The sequence below is a fragment of the Podarcis raffonei genome, chromosome 6, assembly GCF_027172205.1.
Source record: "Podarcis raffonei isolate rPodRaf1 chromosome 6, rPodRaf1.pri, whole genome shotgun sequence".
Taxonomy (NCBI): domain Eukaryota; kingdom Metazoa; phylum Chordata; class Lepidosauria; order Squamata; family Lacertidae; genus Podarcis; species Podarcis raffonei.
In genome coordinates, this window is record NC_070607.1 from 36,175,710 (window position 1) to 36,203,589 (window position 27,880).

At 40.2% G+C, this 27,880-nt stretch overlaps 1 protein-coding gene across 2 annotated transcripts in view; it reads left to right on the plus strand.

The window, feature by feature from the left end:
- The window catches only part of NEGR1 (neuronal growth regulator 1), a 453,778-nt gene that overhangs the window by 183,921 nt on the left and 241,977 nt on the right, over window positions 1-27,880 (plus strand). For both annotated transcript variants that reach the window (XM_053392063.1, XM_053392064.1), the window contains exon 2: window positions 13,809-14,041. In XM_053392063.1, the coding sequence (XP_053248038.1) occupies window positions 13,809-14,041 (233 nt within the window). The remainder of the gene's footprint in view (window positions 1-13,808; window positions 14,042-27,880) is intronic.

The following is a 27,880-nucleotide window of genomic DNA, read 5'->3' on the forward strand; positions in this document are numbered from 1 at the left end:
CATTTGCCCACATTCACCCCTCTCCTTTTCCCTGTTTATTTTACATTAGAAGATCTTTGCAATTAGGGTTATGCGTGTGTGTGTGTGTGTGTTTGCTGTAGCATGCTCCATACACAAACTATCACAATGTATAAATCATAAAAAAGTAGTGAAGAGTATAGCCATGAAATGTCTCTTACAAGATCAAAGACTCTGTGAGTCATACTATTGAAATAATAGATTCTAGGTCATAACTGTGGTATTCATGAATTCATTATAAATCACACATGAATATGTGCATTTTTTAAATAAATAAATCAGAGGCTGTGACCTTATTGCTATACCCAGGGGGAAAAAGAAAGCTGGGCCCCCACTGGACTTCCTTAGGCAACTTCAGCCAGGCCCTCGTATTCCTGCCCACTCAATCTCTCCCATATGCAAATAGAATATAGAGTCTTTTGGGTTTCCTAGTTTTTCTTTTAGATTAAACTCCTTAACATTGCTTTTTGATTGCCCAAGGAGATCCAAGATAATATCGCAAAGCCATATGATTCTTTTGAAATTAAACTCCATATTATAAGCCAGTCCTTGATCTATGGGATACGTCTGAAATAAGTGAGATCTCATTTTTCTTCTATTTGTTGACAGTGGGTATTGAAACCCTGCATAGGGTTTGCCAGTCCAATTGTAATGGCAATTGTAATGGCACTGAGACACTTATCTGAATGTTGTAAGCATGATAATTCTTTTTTTCCCCACCCATAGGTGCATCTTAGGCGTAATAACCCTCTGTTCCCAGCTCTGTTTTGTTGTTTTCCCTTTTTGACAGTATGTATTGCTTTTTTTAGCCTCATTGTAGATTTGGGGTGGGGAGAATGTTTAAAGACTAGAGTAGAGAGCATATAATTGTACCGGTAGTGTAGCCTATTGCTTCTGGAGTTATGTATTCCCCCTTTTTTAAAAAAGGGGTGGGCAAATTGACTACAAAGCCTTAGCCAAAGCCCATGATATTGAACATTTTGGATATAATCAACATTTTCAAAAGCCTGTTATTTTGTATCCTCTAGGCATAATCTACTGCTTTGTGATGGTCTCAAAGCTTCTGTTGCTTTTTATTCCTTTAATTTTGTGTTTCATTGTCACATGGCAGGAAATCAGGAGGGAAAAATTGTACCATCTGGATTGGCTATGATCACCAGCAAAAATGTTTGACTCTGTACAATGTAGAGATTCTCACAAGTTTTTCATTTCCATTGATCCTGCAGTGCATGGTTTAAAAGCAAGGCAGTCACTTTTATTGCAAAAGGCTTCCTACTACGAATATCGGGATTGTTGTTCTCACAATGGGACCATGAGTATATTAAATGCTTTAGATCTTAAATCTTTGAAACTGATACAACAATGTGCTTTGAAACAAGAAGGCAGTATATAGTTTGGCATATTAAAACAAAACAATTCCTATATAGAAATATACCCTCCATTTTTCATTTTGCTCCCAAATATACTTCCAGAGTTTTGTGAATATTCAAAATATCATGGTCCCAGATAAATGCATGAGCTTCCTAGTCACAGTGGTTTTCAGTTTCTAGAAATATGTGGTGTCACAGTTTGCACCATAAATACATGTTTTAAAGTGTTTAGAGCTGCAAGTTTTAATAGCTCAAGCAACTTAAGTTTCCATTTTTAGCTTTAAGTGATTGTACTTATTTTCTTTGTTGAGGGATAATATTGAGGCTGAAAATTAAGGCCACACGCTTGATTTTTTACACTTTAGACTATTTTAGAACTGGTTGTTTATCATAGTAGGAAATGAAAAATGAAATAGTAAGGGTACAATCCTGTGGCCTTTGGGAGTATTTCACTGATCACAGTGGAGCAAGCTTTTACATAAGCGTTCTTATGGAGTAAGGGATAGTGCAGGTTCTCCAAAACTGCCATCTTGCAGGAAGCTTTTCTGAAATAGATATCCAAATATGCATTTCCTCTGTGCTATCACAAACATGTTAGTAGTAGCTCTCAAAAGTGGCATAAATAGTTGGGTGTTAACTGTATTATTTTTCCCCTGATATTATAAATAAATATGAACCTCCATGCAGAGGGAATACAAGTTCTGAAATGTTTCCTGTGCACAGCTGATGCTAGCCATAGCAGTAATACATTGGACATTTAAGCATTATGCAGTAGTATTATGTTCTATGCTTTTCCCGTTCATTCTTATCTGCTTATCACAGCAGATTCATCAGAGTCCAAGAAAACCAGTTAAAGGTGAAATCCAAACCCTTGTCAGAAAGCAGTTGGCTTGAATAGAGCAGTAGATCCAGCAACACACATGGAGTCCTGCTGGATGTGTGGTGATGTGAGGAGCCAAGAGATCCTTCCTCTCCATTCTGAAACACAGTCTGGAGAGTATATGCTAGCAACTTCAGCAGAGATGCTGCTGGCAGTAAGTTCCAGTCACCCATAGTTTGGACAGGTACATTTGAGAGCTCTGTGGATGCACAGTCTCTTGCTGGCAGAACCTACCAAAGGAGGGTTGGGCTGGGCAGGGTGACACCTCTTCCTCCTCTGCAGCCCCTCCAGTGCAGCAGATCAGGGATTGGGGTTGCGCTGTAATTGAAACCCATTTTTGGTTGTCTATGGTTGAAATTCAAGAAGTAACATTAACTCTAAGACAAGTGGTGGTAGTTAAGAAGCAGATCTATGTTTATTGTCAGTGCTTCTGTGTATAATTGATACAAAACTCTTGGTGGAAATTTGGTAAATGGTTTAGTGCAACAGGTCCCCACCCTTAGTCTAGCTGTTGTGCTTTGCGGTGAATGCATATGCGTTAAAAGTTCCTGTTAAACTTTTGCTTTTCAAGCAGCAAGGAGTGGTTGAACAGAAAGAAAGAAGAGAGAGAGAGAGAGAGAGAGAGAGAGGGAGGGAGGGAGGGAGGGAGGGAGATTCTTAACACCCCATCTTTATCTAGGCTGCTTTCTGATACTACTTTGCAATGTTTCATTTTGTGTGTGTGTGCGCACGCGTCTGTCTGCTGTGTCTGCACACATATGCACATTGCTATTCAGGGAAAGCCAGCACTATACATAAAAACCAAATACCAGTAAAGCTGCAATACAAGTTGATTAAAATATTCATTAAAATATTAAAGTATTGGGACATAGAAAGCATGCCTGGGGGGGGTAGTTCTGCCAAGGTATAAATGGAGCAGAGGATGCTACAAGTTGTCTCTTCTTCCCATCATCTTCATATGCAAAGGTCAAAGTCTGGGGTGGGGAAAGCCTCCATTACCCATCATCTTAGGTTCCTGAGAGCAAATGGTAGATTTTGAATGCCACTTGCCCTCAGAAGTTGCTATGGTTTTTGGAGACTACTCTAGGTTTGCAGGAAGATACTTGGCTGTGGAATTTTACCAGTCTACTTGACTGCTGCAAAGCTGTCTCCCTACATTTGCTGCATAACAAACCCCTTGTATCTGTTGCAACAGCAGAGTGAAAGTAACATGATACTTGTCAGTTTCCATTCACAACCTTAGAAGAGGAAGTGCATCTTGCCAGGTTGCCTTCTCCAATGGTTAGGCCAGTCTCACAATCAGAAGCAATGCAAGATTGAAAAATACACTGGAACGTCTGTGCTTGACCTTTCTCTTGCCTCCCTTCTTTTGTAATAGCATCTGGTTTGTAGGTGGCAGACTAATTTCTCAAGCCTGCCATCAAGCATAATAATAATGTGGTTTGCACAGCCCTTACATTTAATAATCCATATACAAAATCTCCAAAGTACTAGAGGTGACCTATGAAAAATTCATGAATGGTAATTATGCTAATTACACATAAAAATTCAGGTAGCAAGTAAGCATTTGATCCATTTATTTCCAGCAGTTTGCCAATTAAGAAGCACATGCTAAAAGCTATGTCTCCTGAAAAATCTATGATTCGGCAGGTACCCCGGGGAGAGCTCTTACTTCCTCCTTAAACATTTGCACTTCTCTGATTTGTAGCTGTCCATTCACAGAGGAGTGCAATTATTGCTTTATGGTCTGGTGTTTTGGTTTGTTCATGGTAGGTGGTGGGTGTTTTTTAAGAGAAGACAGTTAAATTGTGTGAGTTTGTCTAAATACTCCAAAAAAGTGATGTGATTGTCTTAGTTTACATAGCAAATTTTCAGCATTCAATTGTTGTCTAAGAGTAAAGGGGGAACTGCAGGAAGAGACATGCTCTGTTTTGTTGTAGCTGTGTACATAGAATCAGACTTACCCAAATCATGATTTTGGGCTGAAATTTTAGCAACCGAAACAAAGACATCATGCACAATGAAATCAAGTTTACTCTAGGGGTATTCACAAGAGCCCCAGATAGTATATGGGGTATATAGTAAAAGCAGGGAGCAGGGAGCCAGAACCACATCTTACCAACCTCAGTCCTAAAAGCCATGCATTGAGCAAAATAGCAAGAGGGGTGGGATTTGTGCACACATGGCTGTGTAAAGCAGGAGAAACGTTCCTGGTCCGTGACAGCAATAAACTGATTGGTTGCATAATTGGAGATCCTACTGAGATAAGTGTACAACTACCTATATTCACATGAGCCCTCTTTGCTTACGTTCCACTCAAGGAACAGTTTTTGCAGGGGACAGAGGACATAGATCCACTGCCTTTCCAGACATTGGCTATACACACAGACTAGACACTCATGAAGTGGGCTTATATTGTCACAACATGATGCCATAAATGTCAGAAGTCTCCATGCCTCTGTGAGCTGTTATTGTCCATCACTGAGCATTGTAGCAGGTTGCTATGCAATGATGCCAGCTCCCCGAGCCTTGGCAGTAGCTTCCCTATCAGACCCAATAAGAAATGTGTGGTTGTTTCCTTTTAATAACCAGTTTTCAAGCATCTGAAAATATTTCATACAGGAAGAGCACGGCTGCATTTCTAGGAAAGGGAAAGAAAGAGGGAGAAAATATATGTGTAAACTGTGTTTTTCATATATATATACCCAGGAACGAGTGTAAAAATAGCAGCTCTGAGGAAGTCAACAGGTCACTCTGATGCACAGCAATGAACTGCAAAATCAACTTGAATTGAAATGAGGTTTCCAGGGTGTAGCATATGTTGTGATGAAGGTGCCAGGGAAGATAAAGTAGGCTACACTCTTTCAACCTGTTCAGAGTGTGTTCCAATCATTTGGAACCAGAATGAACTGCTCCCACACTGCACAGCCCAAATCAGAACAAATTAAAACAGGGCTGCTCTTACAGGTGCATCTATTAATCCCAGCACACCGTCTGGGCTGTGCTCAGTGTGTGTAGGGAGAGAAAAAACGATGCCAGGCAAAATTGTCTTTATAAACCCAAATGGAATTGCCAGAAATGGATTCATTGCACAAAGCATTGAATATTATTTTGGACCTATACCAAAAAAAGATAGATTGCATATTTAAAAAGCTCCTGTTTTATTTGACTCGAGGGAAACTGGTTGTGAAGGGACCTATCCTATTTAATAAAACAGCTCAGTCTCCCTCTGGTGGCTACTTCGCTTTTACTGACTCACACTGATAGTAAACCTGTGCTAGTCCCACCCAATATAAAAATGGAAGAAAATTCACATTTTAGGCTGTGAATTCTAAGTAGCATTAGTGAGATTAATGCACTGTAAATACTGCTGTACAGATGACGTGGGTACCACCCACAGCTATTAAGCTAACAGAGGGAGTGCTTCAACTGAATACAAATAAATAACTTTCTGAATATTATGGGAACTGAGGTTATTATGTTTAACAGGTAGACAGTGCAGTTGAACTTGATACAGCTCCACAATAAATTCTGTAGATTGTCTGCTTAGTGTGTTGGTGTGAAACCCAAAATTAAGCCTAGACTTATTTAGACAGAATTTGATGGATTACTTCTGCAGATGATGCATTTTAATTTCATGATTACAATCACCCTAAAGATGTAGATTTACATACAAAGTATTGCATCAAATGCAGTACTAAGTAAACATCCCATCAGTGTGAGGATGGGGAAAAGCATGGAGGCACATGGAGAAAAGAGAGGGGGAAGGTCCCATTGCACAAGCGGGAGCCCTTTGTAGATGAGACACTGTATTGGATACCCACCAAAGTTCCCAAGTAGAGGATAATTTATTTGTAGCTAAAACTTTGCGTTTCGATGCTGCTAAAATTGTATCCTAAATTTGAGTTTAGATCTCAGGCATATCCACTCTGGTCCATTCAGACTACTATTTCAAAACCACCTAGCCTAAAACAGAAGAAGAGGGTCTGTAGTACAGTACTTGCATTGTGTATCTTGAAATCCTATAAAGATCCTATATTTAGGCTCAGCCATTGCTGCTTCTGCCTGATCCTGCTATGAGCCCCGAGTGGAGATGAAAATCAAGTGAGGAGTGAAAATCAAGTGCAGCTATAATATCTAAAGGAGCAAGCTACCCAAATCGTCGTGATCCTGCCTTATATTGTGTCAGACTATCTAGCTCAGTCTTACCCAACTAGCTCAACACTGACTCATAGAATAATAGAATTTTCTGGAGTTGGAAAGTACCATGAGGACCATCTAGTCCAACTCCCAGCAGTGCAGGAATATTTTGTCCAACATGGGTCTCGAACTAAAGCATAGAGGGTCTCATGCTTTATCAACTGAGCTATCCCGCATTTCCATTGAAGACAATGGCAGGGTTTTGTTTTGCTTTTTGTTAATTTTGACTGTGTAAATAATAAAATATGACTCGCCGTCATCATAACTCTCTCCCCCGCCCACTGTGTGAGAGAGAAAGGGAGAGAGAGAAAAAAAATATATTCCATTTTAGAAATGTGTGAAACTGTTGCTAGTGGAGAAAACAATAAGCTTGTGGAACACAGGGCTAGATGCAAAGAACACAGAGCTCTGATGCTGCTTCAGCAACAATTAAGCTGAGCCCTGGACTACTGCAATGTATTCTGCATGGGGCTGCCCTTGAAGATGGTCCAGAAGCTGCATGTAGTGTACAATACAGCTACTAGGTTGGGAAGTGGGATAGTCCCATGAGACCATGTCCAAGTGGTAAGTGGGGTATCCCCGTAAGACCTTGGTTCACTAGCAGCCAGTGCAGTCCTCAGCTGGGCAAAATTAAAGGTATTAGTGATAGCATACAAAACCGTAAAACAGGATTCAGGTGCCTAACAGAGCACCTTTCTCAGTATCAACAGTCTTGGGCCCTATGATCAGTAGGGGAGGTCCTGTTGGTGGTACCGGCACAGGGGACTGCCCAGTTGGTGGGGACCCATGGCAGGGCCTTGTTGTTAGTGGTTCCCCTAGTGGGTCAATCTCCCTCACGATTACATTTTAAGAGGTTTTTTTTAAAAAAACAGTACAGGTGCTGTACTCTGTGTTAACAATTTCACTGAGCTATGCACAAGGGCCCCAAGTACAGCCCCTCCCCGCCTATGATTGGTTACCACCAGTTCAGAACCCATCAGTGTATACATGAAGAAATAATCTCCTATTAGGGTTAAAATGTTTCATGAAACCAAGAGAATAAACTCACTGGTAAAAGAAATAAAGAATTTTCCAATCAGATATGATAAAATTGATGTCAGTAAATGCATTTTAGAAGCATATGGCTTAAATAATCACAACAGAAGGGTTTTTTAAAAAAACAAAACCCAGAAACTAGATTTTCTGCTGTTCACACACAGTAATCTTTTCATAAATAGAAAATCAACTTTAGCTGAACTCCTGCTCACAGAAAAGTTTCTCAAGAGACATGAGAAATATAAGGATTAATGTCGCTTCTGTCTAATGACTGTAGTGCTGGGTTTAATTAATTTTGCTGTATAGTCATTCTTTATTCATAAGGAATAATTGGTGCTTCATAGAGATTTTTTTATTAATAAATTGCATTAAGTATAATCTTCTGGTGACCAGCAAGAAGCTGAAACAACTGAAAGGAGGAAAGATGAAGTCCATAGTAAATGCTCAGTGAAAATGAATGTATAATTTGTACTTAAATATAACAAAACAATTGCACTAGGAGATATTTCTGGAAACCAAGTGATCACTTTTTAATTAATTGCGACATAACATTTGAATTGCCATATAATTTCTAGAGAGGAGGATACATTCACTTTCACTGGTAGGTAATCTTTGTCTACTCATCCACGTGGAATACTCATCGTTCAGCCCGGACACTGAGATCCAGCGCTGAGGGCCTTCTGGCGGTTCCCTCATTGCGAGAAGTGAGGCTACAGGGAACCAGACAGAGGGCCTTCTCGGTAGTGGCGCCCGCCCTGTGGAACGCCCTCCCATCAGATGTCAAAGAGATAAATAATTACCTGACATTCAGAAGACATCTTAAGGCAGCCCTGTTCAGGGAAGTTTTTAATATGTAACGCTGTACTGTTTTTAACACTGATTGGGAGCCGCCCAGAATGGCTGGGGAAACTCAGCCAGATGGGCGGGGTATAAATAATAAATTATTATTATTATTATTATTATTATTATTATTATTATTATTATTATTATTATACTACCTTGACTATTAGGACTATCTTGGCTATGAGACCTGTTCCCTGCCTTGCAGACCTTTTTCCAGCTGGCCTGGGAGGGCAGAGCCCTGACTGACTCCAGCTACAAAAGCTGAGGTTGCTGAACAGACTATTGGGCTGGGATATTGCTTGGGGCAGGGGTTGCTGCTGCTTTTGGTTTTATGGTTTTTTTATTGTATCTTTAGTATGAGTTATGTGGAAATTGCTCAATTTGGTTGTGATTTTTTTTAATGTTTTATTTATTGTTTATTACTACTTTTGTTACATTTTGAATTATGTAATCCCCCACACACACGTTTAAGCCGCCTTGAGCATAGTTTTACCTATGGAAAGGCAGTATACAAATAAAATTACATATGTAGGTATCATGCCCATTCCTAGATCCCATTCCAAATTCAAAGACCACATTCTGAAATTCTCAAGCTGTCAGAGAAGAAAGCTGCATGTTATGGCATATTCCATTGATGATGATGATGATGACGACACACACTCAAGCAGAATCTACATTTATATGGCAACAACTACATACATCCCTAAAGGGTTGTTTGGGATACTCCAATCTGAACAGCCATAAAAAACAGCAAGCATGAATGATGAATGGGCTCCCAAAATCTATTCTGTGAATTAGGTTTGATGCCCTACATTTAAAGTCCTGGTTATAGAGATCAGTTTATGGGTGGCTTTTGATTAACTATATTTACATCATTGGTTTGCTTTATTAATGTGTAAACTCCTTTTGGACAAGGGCCCTTATTCATGGAGAAACTCATTTTAGATTGGCCAAGTAAGCAATACTGTATTATTGTGACTTTTGCAAATTGTTCTAATAGGTGGCAAGAGAGGCTGGGAGAGAGGAGAGAATAGGAACTCTAGCAAATAAAACAGCCTGCTGCAAGTCTGATGATTCCTCCTTCCAACTCTGTTTTATCTTATCCATTTCAGCATTAAAGCCTTGATGTCCAAAGAGCTGATTTTTATTTATTTATTTATTTCATGAAGAGCAGAGAGGAAACTCTGCAACTTTCAAAACACATGTCACAGCATCTGGCTGCTTTATAGTCTTTTGAAGACTCTGCACTCAAAGCTTCAGAACTGTCCATTTGGCTGAGGAGACAGCTGTGAAAGTACCTGGCTAAACCTGTCTGCTTGAACATAGTTTTCATACGAGTTAAGATTAAATATGAAGGGAGAAATGCCTTTAATCTTTAATTAATTCCCATCTCATGCATTGAGATCTGACTTCATTAATTTAGTTATTTGGGGGGAAGCTTCTTCAAAAGCAATGAAATGCATTGTTGAAATTGTTTTATAGTGCTGACATGACATGCTTCATTGAAAGAGAAAATGCCATATTCTTTGGCTCTAAGTATATATGTAAGATATAACTCTAGAAACATGTGCATTTAAGTCCAGGTTATCTTTGCCAGTATTCGTAGAAATGAATATGCCAAGATGATACCAGAAGGATAGGAAGTCTGTGGTCCTCCCGATGTAGTTGGGCTACTGTACTCATAGCCCCAAACCATTGACTATGCTGGCTGAGACTGAGGTCAACATCTGGAGGGTCACAGTTTCCCCATTGTCATGACCATGTACCAGGAACCTTTGGAATCAGATTCTTCCTACAGAAGTATATATAAGGAAGAGGTGGATCCTGTTCTTTTCCACATGAATCCACTGGCACTGGAACCTGCATCTCACCCCCCTAAACCCTAATGAGATATATCTGCCACTGGACATCACAGACTCCTCGGAGGATCAGGGAAATCTGAGGTTCCAACAAAGAAGGCCCTGCAGCCTGAAACTCTGCTGCCTAGAAGCCCAGTGGCCACAGAGAAAGGAAGGCATTTGCCCTTTAACTGGCCAGCTGCAGCACTCAGGAGCAGACCTTTCATTTTCACTCTCCTGTCTAGATGACAAAACTCTGCCAATTTCTTCAAGACTCTGCTGAGAGAACTTGCTTTTTCTGCCTTCATGTAAACTATGGTCCAGGGCCAACACCTCGGTAATTGTCTGAGGTCCTAACCTTACCTTACCTTATCTGCTCATCAGTTCCAGAACCTCAGCTCTACTGACCTCCATCTTTCATCAAAAATCCAATCCCCTGGGCAGGTACCCTGATATGAGCCCCATGAAAAAACAACAACACATAAGATATTATCAGAGAAACAGCATTGTTCCTGATTATAAATACATTCACAGTAGGAGCATATGAAGATGCTTCATGTTGTATCACAAGGTTGGGCCATCTAACTCACTGTTGTCTCACCATGAATAAGGAAGGATAGCTCCTGTCTGAAACCCAAACACTGGGCATGCTATCAATGGCTGATGGGAGTTGGTCCAACCACATCCTTGGTTTACACAGATGACAGCAACTTCCTATTGTTTCAGACATGAATCTTCTCCAGCATCTTTGGAGATGTTAAGTATTGAATTATGTGCTCTGCCACTGACTTATGCCCTTTCCCTAAACTGCACTGGCAATTTATCACCTCTTTCTTGCCATGCCTTTTCTCTGTTTTCCTAAAATGCCTTTGTCATCTGCAAGTGTTTTGATAACATTCCCCATTGTTCTGTACTTTTCAGTTTTTTTGCCCTCCCTTGTTGAAAATTAATATTAGATATTTATCCCACACTGGCTCTTCTTACCTGTGTTGGCCTATGTAGGGGGCTTATTAAGTTAGCTATTAGGTACATATATTCCAGATTCCATTCTAAAACCATCTTGAAGAGCATATCCTGCCTGATTCCTATTGAGCAGGTTGAGAAGGCATTGAATCTCAAGCAATTGGATGAGCATGCTTAGGATGATCCTTCATGCATTTCCATGAATCATGGTTTCTAGAAGGCCAGTTCCAATATCAAGGTCAAGCTCAGAGCAGAAGATTCTTATGAGCAAAAGCAAATTAGTCATAATTAGTCAGAAGTACCATAACCCTCCATTAAGGACCTCTTGATCCATGCAGATGTATTAGGAAACTTCCTATGCATGCTCGTGCATTGATTTGATGTTCAAGGCTGGCTCAAACTGTCCTGTAACAACAATACTCAACAGCGCCAATTGGCACATAATGATCATGAAAGAGACAAAGGTGTAACAGTAGAAAAGGCTTTGTTCTCAATATGCAATTTTAAGTAATTATGTTACCAATTCATTGTGCAATTTTTTAAAAAAATGTCTCATTCCGTACCACAAAGGCTGAACCAATGCCCTAAGGGTTGGACACTGTGTACGGAGCACAAATAATAAACTGATGGTGAGCTAAAAGCACTTTAGCACTCCATTCTTCTTCTGCATGAGTGCCTGCTACCCCATAACACATTCCTTATCCATATGGGGTTCAACTTGTCTCCCAGGATTTGATGGTGGTCTTTCAAGGGCCTCAGCCTGTTTCATCACTTGATATATCAACATGTGCTTAAAAGTTTGATGGAGTGTTGCATATCCAATTCCTTAAGTTGTATCTTCAGAGAAAAAGGATGCTCTTGAAAAAATGATGGCTCTCTTGTATGTATATACTGAAGAGTGCCTGGGGAAACCCAGCCAGATGGGTGGGGTATAAATAATATTATTATTATTATTATTATTATTATTATTATTATTATTATTATTTGGAGTATATGAATTTAAGCATGACTTTGGCAATAGACAGTGTGCTGCATTTTCAGTCCATCGTTCTGCACAAAAAAAACCTAATGGCTTTTCCTCTCTCTTGGGAAGCTTCTGCCCCGTTGATACTTTGCAAATACTGTATCCACATTTCACTTAAAATGCATCATTAAGTGAGAATGTTCCAATCATTCCATCAAAGGTGATGGATTGAATTATTTAATAAAAATGCAATTAGTCTTTTTTGCATCTTTGTCAAAAACCTGAGAAATCCTTTTCAGTTTTCTGTCATTAATTAATATTATCTTTAATTCCCAATTAGCGTGAATAGATTTCTCAGAAGACAGTGACATGTTGAATATCCATTTTTGAATGTTTGACCACATACCTGAACATCATAGTCACATTTTAAGTGTTTTTTTAAAAGCTATATTTCTCTACTTGAAAAAATATATATGGAAAGAAAGTATTTCTCTTAATACAAACCTTTAAAGACTCCTCCTGTCCCCCCCCCCCCCGGGGGGCGGGGGGAGGAGGGCAGGATTGGTTTGGCAGGAGGATGAAACTGGCTGCAAATTAGATTCTACAATATACCATGTTCCTTATTTTTCAACTGATTAGTTTCATACTGTTGGCAGTAACTTACCCTGTTGAATTCAGCTTGGGATTTTGTAGCAATCTTCAGCACGGTGTTCAAACCCCTGAGGGATTGTGTAGAGATTCTGTCAAACCCTTTTCGGTGGATGTGTATTTCATTCTGTGGCTGTACTTTGTGCTCATTTAAAAGAACCACTCTTCAATTTGTAGCTGAACATTTTCAAAATGAAGTTTAGAGAGGCAGAAGTCTGTCACAATGGCCTGAGTATCGCTACTTCCCAGCATTTAATGGTCTCTATTAGTATGAATAGAACTCCAGTTTCATCTTCTCTTGTTGCAATACCCTACGGTTTCACAATTTGTTTTCTTTTTTTTAATAAACCTGTAAGATCTATACATGATCTACACATACTGCTAAACTCATCAACAGTGTTTCACTGCTGAACATTTTTCTTTCTCTATAATATGTCCATAGTTCAAAAGTTCTAGCTCGTTGTCTAAGGGAGGAAGATTTTGTTTAGTATATAAAAATGTATCTAATGTGAGTGGCGTGTTGCTGGGTCCATTGTTAGGTCCATTTATCCCAGTACTTTGTTTCTGAACCTTGTAGACAATGTAGAAAATGTAGACAAGGTGCATCCACAACATGGATTTCTTAACTTGCAGGAATCGTTCTATTTATCTATTCAACTTTTCAAACATCTGCATTATGCAGTCATGGGGTTTCCTTTGTTATGGTTGTTTTGCCTTATATTGTTTTGTGTGCACTGATTGAGTTATTGCATTTCACTGTGTATTTTGTCTGTATATCTTTGCCTTTGGGGACTAACTGTAATTCTGATACCGCTACTGTTAATAATAACTTATCCCCCTTTGGTGGAGGGGGTGGCATTCAGAAAATAGAAAGCTACTCAGCAATAGATCATCAGGTGTCATTTGCACTGGCTTGCCATTTTTGTACAAAATTAGACTCTTCCATTACAAGTTGTAGTTCGGAATGCATCCAATTCAAAATATGTAAACATTAAACAAGTATATTATATGCCAAAAAATTAATTGCTTCTCTCCTTTGAAACCTACAGGTGTTACTTGGAAGATGGAGCTTCAAAAGGTGCCTGGCTGAACCGATCAAGTATTATATTTGCAGGAGGAGACAAGTGGTCAGTAGATCCTCGAGTTTCAATTGCAACAGCAAACAAAAAGGAGTACAGCCTCCAGATACAGAACGTGGATGTCTCAGATGATGGTCCCTATACTTGTTCGGTGCAGACTCAACACACGCCGAGGACAATGCAGGTGTACTTAACAGTAAAAGGTATTAGTCACCCATTATATAGATATATACATCATAAGCAATCTGCTTTTCAAAAGGAAATCTATTTGGCATTCTTATGTGCTGCAACGTTGAAACGTTTAATTTACTCTTGTTTTTCTATTTGTGCCCTTCAGTTCACTCATTGACTGTCTTTCTGATGCAATTAATGTGATAATTGGCTTCTCTTTGAAAGATGATCCCATACGAATGCTGGCAATCCCAGAGTAATACTGGGGAAACGGATAACTCTTCCCCAAGTTCTACCCAATTCCTCAGGCACACTTCAGTGAATGCTGAAAATTACATTTAGATAACTGGAGCGCATACATCAGTGTCCCACCGAACTTGGGGGCAATCACAAAATGTGTCTGGGTTTGCAAACAATGGCTTGTGAATCCTGACATAAGCATTTGTAAGCTACTCAGTAAGAATAGGACATGTTCTGGAAAGGTGGTAAACATAATCTCTATTCAGGCACTGAAGCACATGACAGGGAGGTCAGAGTTCAGTTTGCTGGGCCCACCTTCACTGGAATGCTCCCAATATCATTGTTGTCCATGCTTTGGGACTGAAGATCTGAAGTAGGGAGACAGTGCATAGATGCCTCACACAGTTTAGAACCCTTATTATAATTATATGGGCCATAATGCCTCTGCTTGTGGAAGAATGCAAAACAATGTCTCTGTCAAAGATCTGCACAAGAGGGAAGAATGATGTGGGAAAACATGGTCTTTCAATTAATATTGTGAGTGTACAAAGCACTAAATGGCTTGTTGTCCTAGTACTGAAAAGAGCACCTCTCTCATTATTTTGAGCTTTATGGTTAGCAGGGGAAGCTCTGTTGCTGGTACAGCCTAGTTCTCAGCAATCTGGGACAAGTGATGGTTCCCCATTTGTGGAATGACCTCCCTAGTGCTGCTCTCTCATTATTAAATTTGAAAATTCCTGTTTACCCAGACATGTGTTGGCTGAAATATGCTGTTCCTGGCAACCTTGAAAAAACTAAGAGGAAGGGCAGAATATAAACTTAAGATAAATGAGAGAAAAGTGGTGGTTTTAAACAACAACAGTAGTCTGAGTAAAGTAGGGGTAGAAGCACTCTAAGAGTTTATTTTTTTAGGTTTCAACAAGTTAATTGTTGTGCAACACAGAAGCTAACACAAAAAGCTAACAAAATAGAACCTTTCCCAAATCCCCACTTGCTGTATTCAAACTGTAGTAAAAACTACCACTTCCCTTTCCTCAGTGTCACCCCCTGCTCACTCTACTCAAACCTCTGCCATGGTTTTAAATCATCATGGTTTTTCCCTCTCAGTGTCTCTTAATCCTCTGCTGTTGTTTGAAATGACCACTTTCCCCCTCCCAGTTTCTCTCCACCCCCGCTTTGCTCTAAGCTCTGTTGTTGTTTAAAACCACCATTTCCCTCTCAGTGTCTCTCCCTTCTTTTTCACTACTGACAAACTTGCAACAGTAGTGGCAAATCACTACTCTAGTGTGACAGGGATTAGGCTAGGCAGCAGAAAATCGTACCTCTTTTGATGAACTAAGTTAGTTCTTCTAATGTCCACGTGTAAATGTAATTATTCCTTTTGAAACTGATTGGCATTTAAACCATTACTTGGAAACATTAATAAAGTGCAAGTGGGACAGATATCATTACCACCAAACAGGGTCAAACTGAAAAGAGAGTAAATGTCACTGAAAACAATGTTCTTTTCAGAGAGATTATCATCATTATGCAAAAACAAGCTGTCAAGCATACTGTTCTTCTTCAGAAAAATCTCTTTCATCCTTGTCTTGTCAATGCAAGCTCAGATGCATATTTGAAGATTGCGATTTGCATGATAGGTTTGTAGATACAATGAAAATCAATTATTGGAAGGTCCTGGATCATTTCCATACTGAGCACTACTGATGCAGATATGGTGATGCATTTTATTTAAAAGAGACTGCAGCTCTGTGTTAATAACCATCTCAATGATCATCCATTTCCCAATGCTTGTGTGCCCTCATTAACTATTCCGAGGGACAGGTGGTTTAGGAATTAGCAATGAGATGAGGGAAGCCTTTCATCTCCCGATCTGCAGTACAAATCCGGCCCTGCTTGGCAGTGACGAGAAGCTGAGACCATCTGATTGCTGTCCATAGCTTTCATGAAATGCCTCTTCATGCTGTCAACTCACTCTCTGTAGTTAAGTCCCAATAAAACACAAGCAAGCACAACAAAACAAAAATCCAAAACCCGCCACAAAATACCTCATGATTAGCAGGAGCCTCTGGATAGGAAATGATACATGAGGTGTATAAATAGTCTGTTTACAAAAGGTGTCTATATATATATAAGCTGCTTTCTCATTTTGTGACATTCCACTTATTGGATGTGCAGAATATCAGTAAGTTACATATGAAGCTGCCTCAACATAAATCAGACCTCTGAGCCACTTTGTCCAGTACAGCCTGCTCCACCCTTCCCCAGTATGGTTCCTTCCAGATGTTTGGGGCTACAACTCATCGTCCCTAACCATTAGCCATGCTGATGAGAACTATAGTCCAAAACATCTGGAAAGTGCAATGTTGGGAAAACCTGATCTATTCTACCTGAGTGTGGCTCTGCAGGACCTCAGTCAGGGCCTTTTTATACAGAGAATATTTTATTCTAAATGTGAAACTGTTTTGTACTGGAGATGGCAGGGATTAATCCGAGGCCTCTGGCTTGCTGAAGGATGTGCTCTGCCATTTAACCCTGAATGTCACTTAGCCACAACTGAACAAAGAGTTAAGAGTAGGTTAAGCATGCTGAACGGGACGCAGGTGGCGCTGTGGGTTAAACCACAGAGCCTAGGACTTGCCGATCGGAAGGTCGGTGGTTCGAATCCCCGCAACGGGGTGAGCTCGCGTTGCTCGGTCCCTGCTCCTGCCAACCTAGCAGTTTGAAAGCACCTCAAAGTGCAAGTAGATAAATAGGTACCGCTCTGGTGGGAAGGTAAACAGTGTTTCTGTGCTCTGCTCTGGTTCGCCAGAAGTGGCTTAGTCATGCTGGCCACATGACCCAGAAGCTGTACGCCAGCTCCCTCGGCCAATAAAGCGAGATGAGTGCCACAACCCCAGAATCGGCCACGACTGGACCTAATGGTCAGGGGTCCCTTTACCTTTTAAGCATGCTGAAATTGCTATGCTTGTGGGTCTATGCATCTGTATTGGTTTGCAGTCATTAGGTTGTATTCGATTAAATTTTTGCACTAGCACAACAGGATTTCAACTCCTTCCTCCCCCTGTGTGCTCTCCACACTATTTCCAAATCTGCTGCAGAGGTTGAAGGAATCCTCAGATTAGATTTAGTGAGCATGTGGAGGAAGGAGATGGGGATTACATTCCATTGTGTGAGAAATCTTTATGCTGAAACAACATTCACTTTAGTGCTACATTGAATATAACCTATTGGGTCGGGGTGTGTGTGTGCAAGAATGGAGAAAGGAATACCAGGCATTATATGTTGCTTTCCACATTAACAATATGGAGCTGAGCAGGTTAGTTGTAAGGGACTAACAACATGGTTACAAAGGCTACAAGGAGAAGAAACCAGGTTACAGGCCCTCCCACGTGACTTCCACTTTCAAATATAACCACATTCTACACCATGCCACAGGGCAACAGAATGTCCATACCAAATGATTTCTGTAGCCTAACAGCTGGCCCTGAAATCCATCAAGGGACTGGTGCAGTTTGGTACTTTAGAGTATGTGCCATGATCTGAAAATCTCTGGTTCAAATGTTAGCTCTCTGATAAGCTCGCTGCCGTAGTCTTTTAGCCCGCATCTGCGTTACAAGGATAATTAAACTGGCATATCTTATAGAGCAGCTGTAAGGTTACTAGGATAATATATGTACCTTGAATATGCCAGAAAAGGGCTAGATGAATCTGAATTACTTTTAGTTATCATCTGCATTATCAATATAGGAGTCATAGTAGTATAATTTTGGCCAGTTTTTAAGGAAACAGAAATACTGTGTATTTAATGTGCTTTGTTTCACATGCAACATCTTCCCCGCATATTATTTCAATAAAGTATATTGTGTGGAATTTAGGTTAATGTATGCAATTTTTAATGCCGGATCCACTGCAATTTTAAATGCCAGATCCACTGATGGGGTGGGGGTTAGGATTGATATGAAACTGCTTAGAGTCAGATAATTTTATACAGCTATACAGTATATACAGAATTCTACTTTCAATTTTACTGTTTCCTAAGAACGATACCTTTTAAAACATTATGATTAGGATTGGTCAGAAGTGCCCCTTTCTTCATAGAGAAAAGTTTCATTGCATCCTGTTCTGGTCCTTTGAAGAAGTGCATAGGGTAAAGCAGGTCAGTTGTTGCAGCACCACGGATAGCTCCTACTTAGATGCCTGCTCTGACAAGCGGTGGAAGTATACAGAGATCTTTTAAGCCTCTGCTTCCGGCCCACTTCTCCTAGGCTCCATCCCCCTTTGGTGAACTAGAGCCTCTTAAAAGAGCAATGCCTTCCACCTACTGCACTACTCCCTGCACCGTTGGACTGGTGAGGAAATGTGGGAGGTACTTGCTTCCTCAGGATCAGGAGAAGGTGCCTTTGAAGGTCCTGGCTCTAGTTATATGGGCCATGCCAATGTGGGAGCTGGTTCAAGGAGATCCTGTCTGCCAGGTTCAATGACCCCCTGATCAGCAGCATCAGTCTGAAAGCCAGGAACCCCCTTGGACTCCATAGCTGGTGACACTATAGCCTCCAAGTCATTTTTCTGGTTGCCATTGTTCTCCAGAGTTGTGACATATAGGAAACTGCAAAGTCAGACCGTTAGTCCATACTACTCAGGATTGTCTACATTGACTGTCAGTGACTCCCTCGGACTCTCGTTTTCAGCTCTGCCTGGGGATACCAGGGCTTTATCCTGAGAATATAAGAATTCCTTTATTAAAATACTTAATGTCTTCAAACTAGGTGTGTATAAAGCATAAATGCAAGCTCGAGGATAATTAACCTTGCCTTCAAAAATAGGGAAGAAATGTATCATTAGGCGTAATTATTAAGTGATAGTATTTATGTCTTCTGACATTCCAAGTACAACCTAAGGCTCCAAATTCTTAGTATTTGGTGCAATTATCATTAGCACTTTTCAGTTGCACTTTACTGAGCAATAATGCCCATCATATCAAAGAACCAAACTGAAAGATCTTTAGTAATGTACAGATATAGATACATAACTAAAGCGGTATGTTTGACAGGTTAATTGCTTTGCGTCAGATTTATGACCATCATATTTTGCGTTAGGATCATACTGAAACTTTGGAAGGAAACTTATTTTTGAACAAAAGTATGGAAGGGGATTTTTATTATAGGGAGGTGTATATTTCAATAGTATGTAGTACAGATAGGAAGCTGCCTTATTCCAAGTCAGACCATTGATTCACCTCACTCTGAATTGTCTCAACTGACTGAGAGTAGCTCACATTCTCATGGTTTCAACAGCCTTACATGGAGATATTGGGCACTGAACCTTGGACCTTCTGCAGTCAAAGCAGATGTCCTACCACTGAGCTCTATAGCCCTTCCCCAATACATGCAGAAAATTGCAGGTTTACTTGCTGACATATCCGTTTTCATTTACTTCTGGTAGCAGTGCTTGGGGAAAATATGCCTGAAATTCTGGAAAGCCACAGATAATATGCTTACATATAGGCTAGGTGGGCCAGTGGTCTTGCTTCATATGGCAGCACATATGTAATAATATTTTAACTTCTTAGGCCCAGGCCGTGTTCATACATGTGTATGTCTGGCATTTCCTTGGCTTTCTGAGCTTGGTGGGGATCCTCATGTTATACCATCGGTTGGCAACACAGCATGTGAAGAAAACAGTCCATCAGTCATCTTTGTCTGCAGTCCTATACCAATTCACCTGGAAGTGGGGATGCCCAAATCTGTTCCATTTTTCCAGCCTTTACTTCAGTTCTGCACATTTCCACATTAGCTTGCAAATTTTTATTTTAAAAGTCCTGGTGAAAATCCACTAGCATTTTAGTGTGACTGTCTCCTAATATGCATATTTTTGTGAGCAATTTTGCCTAACATATGCATTCTTGCAAAGTGATTTCCCCTAACCTAATGCATTTTAGTATGTTATTTTCACTGATATGTGCATTTTTATGCACACTTTACCTGGTATATGCATGGTTGTACACATTACTTGGTGGGAGAGATGCATTGCAAAAATCAGAGAAGTGCTTCCTTGTGCATCTTGTTTCAGATCACCTTTTAAATGACAACTGATTCCAATTTCTTTCCCATCCCCACCATGAAGTAAACCCCACTAGATTCAGTGGGATGCACTTCTGGGCACTTCTACTTTCTTTAAGCTCCATGTACAGTGAAGTTTTATTAGCTGATAGTATTTTCTGCTGCATTTATTTATTTCTTCTCTTCTTTGGAGACTTATGCCGTCCCAGGTGAAAATAAATCTTGTTAAGGCATATCATGTGATCCTCAAAACATCTTGTCAGCTCTGCCTGCATTAACATGCAGATCAGTCACTCTGTTCATTAGAAAAAAAATAGAATTGCAGATATTTTTTCCCCTTTTAAACAAATGCACTCCAAGCAGATACAAATCATCATCAGCAGATATTTTCTCCTTACAGTTGCATTGCCTTGAGCTTTATCTCAAGTAATGACAGCATAATTACAGCTATGTTGGGAAAACCTTTCATGCTATTTGTCCAGAAACAGCTTAAATCATTTAGTGACCCATACAACGAATATTATGTCATGTGGTTCATTCCCTCTGTTGATGCAAATGAATTCTTATAGTGATTGTGATTATTTTCTTTTTAAAAAACTTTTATTTAGGAACAGAAATAATGACGATGTCCTAGTTACATTTACTATGCACAGCAGATTAGGCTTATCGGTGCAAACCCCCCACCTTTTTGTAATCTAAAATCATCACCTCCTTCCTAATTGATAAAACTATGGTGCAACACTCATTAAAGTGCTGGCTTTCAGTGTAAACAGACAGGGCAAAACAATATCAGATGTGCACCAGTTTTATGACTGCAAAACTAGCCAATGAGAAGCCCGTAAAACACCCATTTTGCAGTCAAGCTGGCCATTTTCTGAAGTGGAAACTGAAGTAGGAAGGGGATAGGAGGGTGAAAAGACGAAACAGAATAAGAAGTGACATTTAGCCCTTTCTTGTCCATTTGTCTAATGGGATGTATTTTGATGAGGACACTTCGTTCTGGTATCATCACATCATAGAAAACAGTTGAATCCAGGCTTGACAGAGACTACTGATTTTACAATATTGACAAAGGGGAAGATCTGAGTTTATTCATTGTATTGACAACTAGTGTTGCATAGCAGTCCACACCAAATCTGGCTAATCAGTGTTCTTCACAATCTGAAGCCAAAGCTGCCATTCAGAATTAGATATCCTTATGACATTTTCTCTGTCTGACTTAGCTGATCCTGTTTGTGGCATGTCACTGATGCATTAGCAATCTGCTATTGTTCTATTTTTGGATTCCAGACTTTACCCAACTGTTGGGTGTAAGCGGTTTGCCGCTGCTTTCAAGTACCTTCTGTTCAGTGGCATTTTGTTTTTGTTTTTCTGGCCAGATTACCAGTGCACACAAGGACCTGCACACATTGATGAAAAACAAATGGAATCTTGCTTCGATTCTTCACATAATCACATCAGTGTTCACCACCACCACCCCTCGGTTTTGCTCCATCAATGCTCACAGGAGCTTCTTTACATTGATAATCTGTATAGGCCCAGGGCAGGGAGGAATGCAACATAAATTATCTGAAAGCTGCTGCAAATTGCAGGTGTAGTAAATGCCAGAATTCGCTTTAGGTATTATCCATGTTGAATTGAAATGAAGAGAAAGTGGACTGTGCAGCAAAGCAAACCCACAAAATATGAAGAATTCACTCTTATTTCTAGTAGCTTAAAACAGCAAATTGTTGTTTTGTGATGATCTATTTTTAAATGGTTTTAAAAAACCAATGTCTACCCACAGCTATCAAAATGCTGCAGGGGCAGTCTAGAATAGTGGACTAGATACCAACAGGTGTGCCTCTGCTGAGGCATGATTGGCCTTAGCCTATGCCCATGAGGAATGCGAATCCTAGTGGGGTCATTGGGGTGAACAAGAAGTTCGTCCTATGTGCAAAGTGGGACCCCACCCAGAGTTTGCTGAGTTCTCTAGCTTGCTGTGGATACATTCATAAGGCATCCTGAACAATGATGAGGATTGTTTCCGATAACACCACAGTGAAAACTGCTAAACAGAATGATCCTAGATCCTAGATTGATTAAAGAGCCACCCTGAACCAAGGATGTAGATCCCATTGTTCTGAAAGAAAAAGGATCAAAGCCTTTGCTGAAATAAACTTATATGCAAGAATGCTTGACTTGTAGCAACTGCAGGAGTGGTGGCTAACTCATAGCCCTTTTCAACTCTGCCCCCAAAGGTTTTCAGTGCCCCCTTGAAGGCATTCCAAATTTTGTTGGCATCAACAGTCTAAGTTTGTCTGTATTTCTGACTGCTCTGTTCACTGTTGCATGTGTGCACTGCATGTTCCAGAGATTCTCTGGGAGTTTGTAGGGGCCAAGGAAGATACCCTAGGAGTTTGTCAGGGCCAATAAAGAAGAAGTCCCCTTAAATCTTCTCAAGCATACACAGCTTTGCCACTTCCTAATTAAGAGCACTTAAGCATTACTCGATGCCAATGGCTGCAAAAAAAAAAGAGAGATGATCTGTCATGGCTGTTGTGGAGAACAGATAAAGCCCAAAGTTACAGAAATAGCACAAAACACAATACAGTGGTACCTCGGTTTACAGACGCTTCAGGTTACAGACTCCGCTAACGCAGAAATAGTACCTCGGGTTAAGAACTTTGCTTCAGGAAGAGAACAGAAATAGCATGGCGGTGGTGTGGTGGCAACCGGAGGCCCCATTAGATAAAGTGGTACCTCAGGTTAAGAACAGTTTCAGGTTAAGAACGGACCTCCAGAACAAATTAAGTTCTTAACCTGAGGTACCACTATACCTGTTATTGAGAGCTATCTTGAGAGGAGAAATTTCTTGTTGACTTTTGTGATAGAAAAACACAGTGAATAAGGAAGTGGCAGCTAACGGTTTCTACTTGCAATGCCTTTTGGTAGACTTGTGAGCATCTCCAGTGTGTGAGAGGCAACATAAGTTGCTGGAGGCATCAAAAGTTACTGGAGGGAGTGTGCTACTGGATGCAGCATTAAGTACCCTGAATTTTTAATAAATAGTTGATATTTATGAATGCAATGGAGTTCCTTCATCATCAACAGCCATTCCTGGTGTGTGTTTGTGCACGGTTTGTGTTATGTATGTGCGGTGAGTGACATGTGCATGAACTAGTATGTGGCCCTCAGAGGGGTGGTCAACCGTAATTGTATTCCTTGGACCACAAGAGTTACCCACCCCTTTTCTACACTATTATGGAAAGAAAAAACAAAACAAGACTTGGTCAGAACTTGTATCACCACCAAAACTGTTTATTAGGCAGTTTGTATAGTCAAATCTATTAGGCTCATAAATGTGGTTTTCTACCTGACAAATTTCATTGTTTCCTTAATTTAATATTTTCATTATTCAGACAGATTGTGAGTTAATTTCTGCATTCTCTGAGTCCACATACATGTTGCATGATGAATCATCCAATGTTTAACCTCTTTGCCCATGCTCCAATGTTGATTGCAGTAACCCCTTACTTTCTGAACGAACTGCAGCTGTAGCATTTGCAACACAGATAGAATGATTTAATTTTGTACTTCAGTTACTCTTTGCCAAACTAATTGATTTAAAGATTGGATTTGAAATCATATTTAAAAATGCAAGACATCAACATATCTCATCTATAGCCTGAAATTGTAGAGCTAAAGAAAATCTCTGTCATTTGATTCATACTGGCCCATATTCCAAGTGCCCTAAGGGACAATGATTCATTGAAGCTGAAGCCTGCCATATTTTCAGTGGAACGCCCTCACATAAGATGTTGAGGAAATAAATTGACTTTTAGAAGGCATCTGAAGACAGTCCTATATAGGGAAGTTTTTAATGTTGATGTCTTGTTGTGTTTTAATTTGTTGGAAGCTGCCCAGAGTGGCTAGGACAGCCCAGTCAGTTGGGCAGCATATAAGTTGTTGTTGTTGTTGAGCATTGCAAGTTGTTTGGTTGGAAGTCATGGCTCCAGGATTCAGTCACATGCATTTAATCACTGGCACTATCCACCAAAACATATGGGGGTTGGCCAAAAGTAGCCCTTAATGAATAATGCTGTAAAAGTCCATTCAACAATTATTCTGCCCCTCAGATATCTTGACTTCCTCTCAAAACTTCAGGCCAGATTGTAAACCTACATGTTTACAACTTTGTAAAGAGTATCTAAGGCTGTGTTATGTTTGTTATTTTAAAAAATACTCCAATTGCCTTTCATAGAAGATAGCAGAAAGTTTTGAAATGTTTTACATTTCTAAGAAACTACTTTAAGATACAGTGGCTAGAAATAACTGTGGCTTTTATGGCATCAAGAAGTTATCGTTTCTAACAAATGTCCACTATTGAGTTACTTTGGCTCCCAGTGAGGGTATAATGCAAACAGAGGCAAGGAGATTTTGAAATTCCCTTTGGAATGGTTCATTCAAGCCTTTTAGTCTGAAATGTTTGCCATGGGTTGCACTCCTTAAGGAAACAAAAATGGAATCAAGAATGGGAAAAGTAGGTAGAGAGGCAGAGCAAAAACCAATGCATGCACACATTCTATTTTGTTTCGCATTGTGTGTGGGTGATTTAGTTGAGGGCTGTGGCAGCACATGAAATAGTAAGAAAAGAACTGGATAGATTATTACATGTGTAACATTTTAAATGTTATGCCTCCTTCCAGAATGGAAAAGGTCCCAAAATATATTACCGGTACCTCTCTCATCAAATTGAGCCTCAAGTGCAACAAGAGATTATCAGTGTCAAATCAGTTAGACTGAAGCCCCTTCCGTTATGTGATATTTTCAAATGGTGGCTTCTATTTTCTTTTTAGCTTTTTTCCAGTGCTATCATTACCTCTCCCCCTCCCATTTCATTTATTATCGGTGTTCTGCCATAACAGCATGCTAGGAATCTCAGCAGCTGTTTGGATTCCTGTAGCGCTGGACACATTAAACACGCTGTATGTGCCAATGACCATTCACTGGCACATATATTTGCAGCTCCTATCCTTGGTATTTTTCAGGCAGACTCTAAAAAGTTTATCTTTAGGACTGCATTCTTTATTTGAGACATTTATATTCTGCCCTCTGTAGTTGCTGATCCCAGAGTGGTTTGCCACAACAAAACTAACATAAAAAATTGAGCAAAGAAAGAGCAGATAAAAATACCTCATTAAAACATCACATATAAATACATGCTAAAACAAACTTTAAGCATGTAGGTTGTAGTATTAGTGAAGAGGTTAAATTGTGGCCTCTGTTTGTTGTTCCTACTCCAGAATACCAAGCTGTGATTATATAGAAGGAAATTTCATTTTATTTTGCTGAATTGTACAAAAAAGAGCAAAGAAACACCAAGATTTGTGGGCCCAGGAGCAGGGAACCTATATAGTGGGAAGATACGGTAAACACACAATACAAACATCTTGGGTTCAAATAGGTGACAGTTTGGGCATGTCTCCTCCATCAACCAACCTGATTGCTGGTTGATTATTTTGCAGGGTCAATCTTGGGTTAAGGAACCCCCTATGACATAATTCAAATAGGGCTGATCCCTTCTGGACCGCTATTTTGCTGCAGCCTATCAGCTCCCAACTGGGCATGCAGACAGAAGCACCTCCCCTGGACTCCTTTAACAGGGTACTCCTAATTCCCTGAAGCACGGATGTCAGTGGGCTCCTATCAACTCCCCCTGACTAAGGAACTAGTCTAGTGCCTTATCCCCCAACAGGTTGCAATAATTGCTGTGAGGAAGACAAAACTCCAGACAGGCCCAATTTGCCTGTAGGCAATTTCCTCATTGGTCAAATATGGCAACTAAGTATTTGCATAGCAAGGTCATATGCAGAACCTGCCTGCTCACCTTCTGGCAAGTCAGTAGGCTAGATAGGGTGGGAGGGTGGGGAATCTTGCTTCAACTTTGGTGTTGAGTCCGGGCAAAGCCTCTCTATCTACCCAGTGGGTGGACCTGAGTGAAGATCAGGGGCTGAAGTTGTCACTCAGGTTCATTATGAAGCCCACCCATCCTCTGTTTTCCTGTGATAGGCCCATTCAAATGCATCTTGTCTGTGATAGGTCTGTTTAGATACAAGTATCCCAGCAAATGTAGTTTGCCTGTGACAACCCATTACAATACAAGCCTCCCAGCAACCTGTATGACTGGAGGGGTACGGAGCGTCATCTCCCAATAGTCATGTGGGGCTGGAAATTTGCCCCAAGCTCAGACCGCACTCATGCTGGCCCATAATCGCTGCTCGCCATCATACAAAGGTAAGTGGTCCCTACAGTTGGTCATTTCCCCTTTTTGTGACAAACCTAAATGTTATTATTTATTGCTGTTATTAATAATAAGTGGGCCTGTTAGCCATTTGTTGCACAGAGGTCTCCAAACAACTTTGCCATCACAGTTTTGTGACTTTGCAAACATCCTTAAGAACATTTGACTTTGAACAGTAACCTGTAAATATTTTAAAAAGTTAAATAGTTTATTCCCACTTAGCCAGCAACCAGTTCACAATATGGGTTTCATGCCATTCCTCTTGTAGTGTGCATTTATGTTTGTCTCTTACGTGATCCCTGTGTATTCATAAATACAAATGATTTAGGTGTGAAGTTTGAAACAATGTGTAATGAAGGCTCCTTGGTACTACAGCAGGTTTCAAAACAATTCTCCCAATGAAACTGTTCCCTCTCAGTCCTACATATAGGATTGCAGAGGATCTGAGAAGGGACATGTGTAAAGCTGTCTTTGGCTGCCCATGGTGCGTAGAGAGTTGTGGTCTGGGTTCTCAGATGTCATCTTGGTGTTTCAATCATCACTGATGACTTGGAGACATTGCCAACAAGTGTCATTCAGACTGGTGGGTAGCAGTAGAATTGCCAGCGATATTGTGGCAATGGTTATCAGTGTTGGTATGATTATGCCATCGGCTGCTAGTTTGTTTCTCGCCCAGTTCAAGATGTACATGCTAGTGTTTAAAGCCCTAGGATAACTTTGACTTCAAATATCTAAGAGACTAAACAAGCTGAATACCCCTTACAAAAACTACCCCTCTTCTGACTAGGAGCATTTTGAGGAACAATTTTGTTATACTTCTTTAAGATCACTATCTTCTAATCATTTTTGCTGCAGAAAATGATGCTGACTTTGGCATCTTAACTAGATGTATATCAGATACTTAAATCAGGATCGTTCAGACTGGATTTTCCTTTGCATTATTTAAACACATTTAAGCATATTTAGCATATTTATGTGAACTTTCTATCCTCCCTTTCTGTCCTCCTTGAGGATGGATTTCAAGATCAAGCTAAATATGCTATCTGCTCTCTGTATCTGAATAAGAGCCAATTCTAAATAAATGGCAGTCCTCATCTTATCTCGTGAGTATGACAAACAAATAATTGAGAATTCCCATTGCCCACTCTAGCTGAAATGGAAGAGAATTGGACATCTACACAGAAGAAGGAGAGATCATAGTTCATGCTTTTCTGGTCACATTTCATCTCTGTGCCTAGCCAGTGTTCTGATTTTGTCCAAACATTCAGCCCTTTTACCATATCATG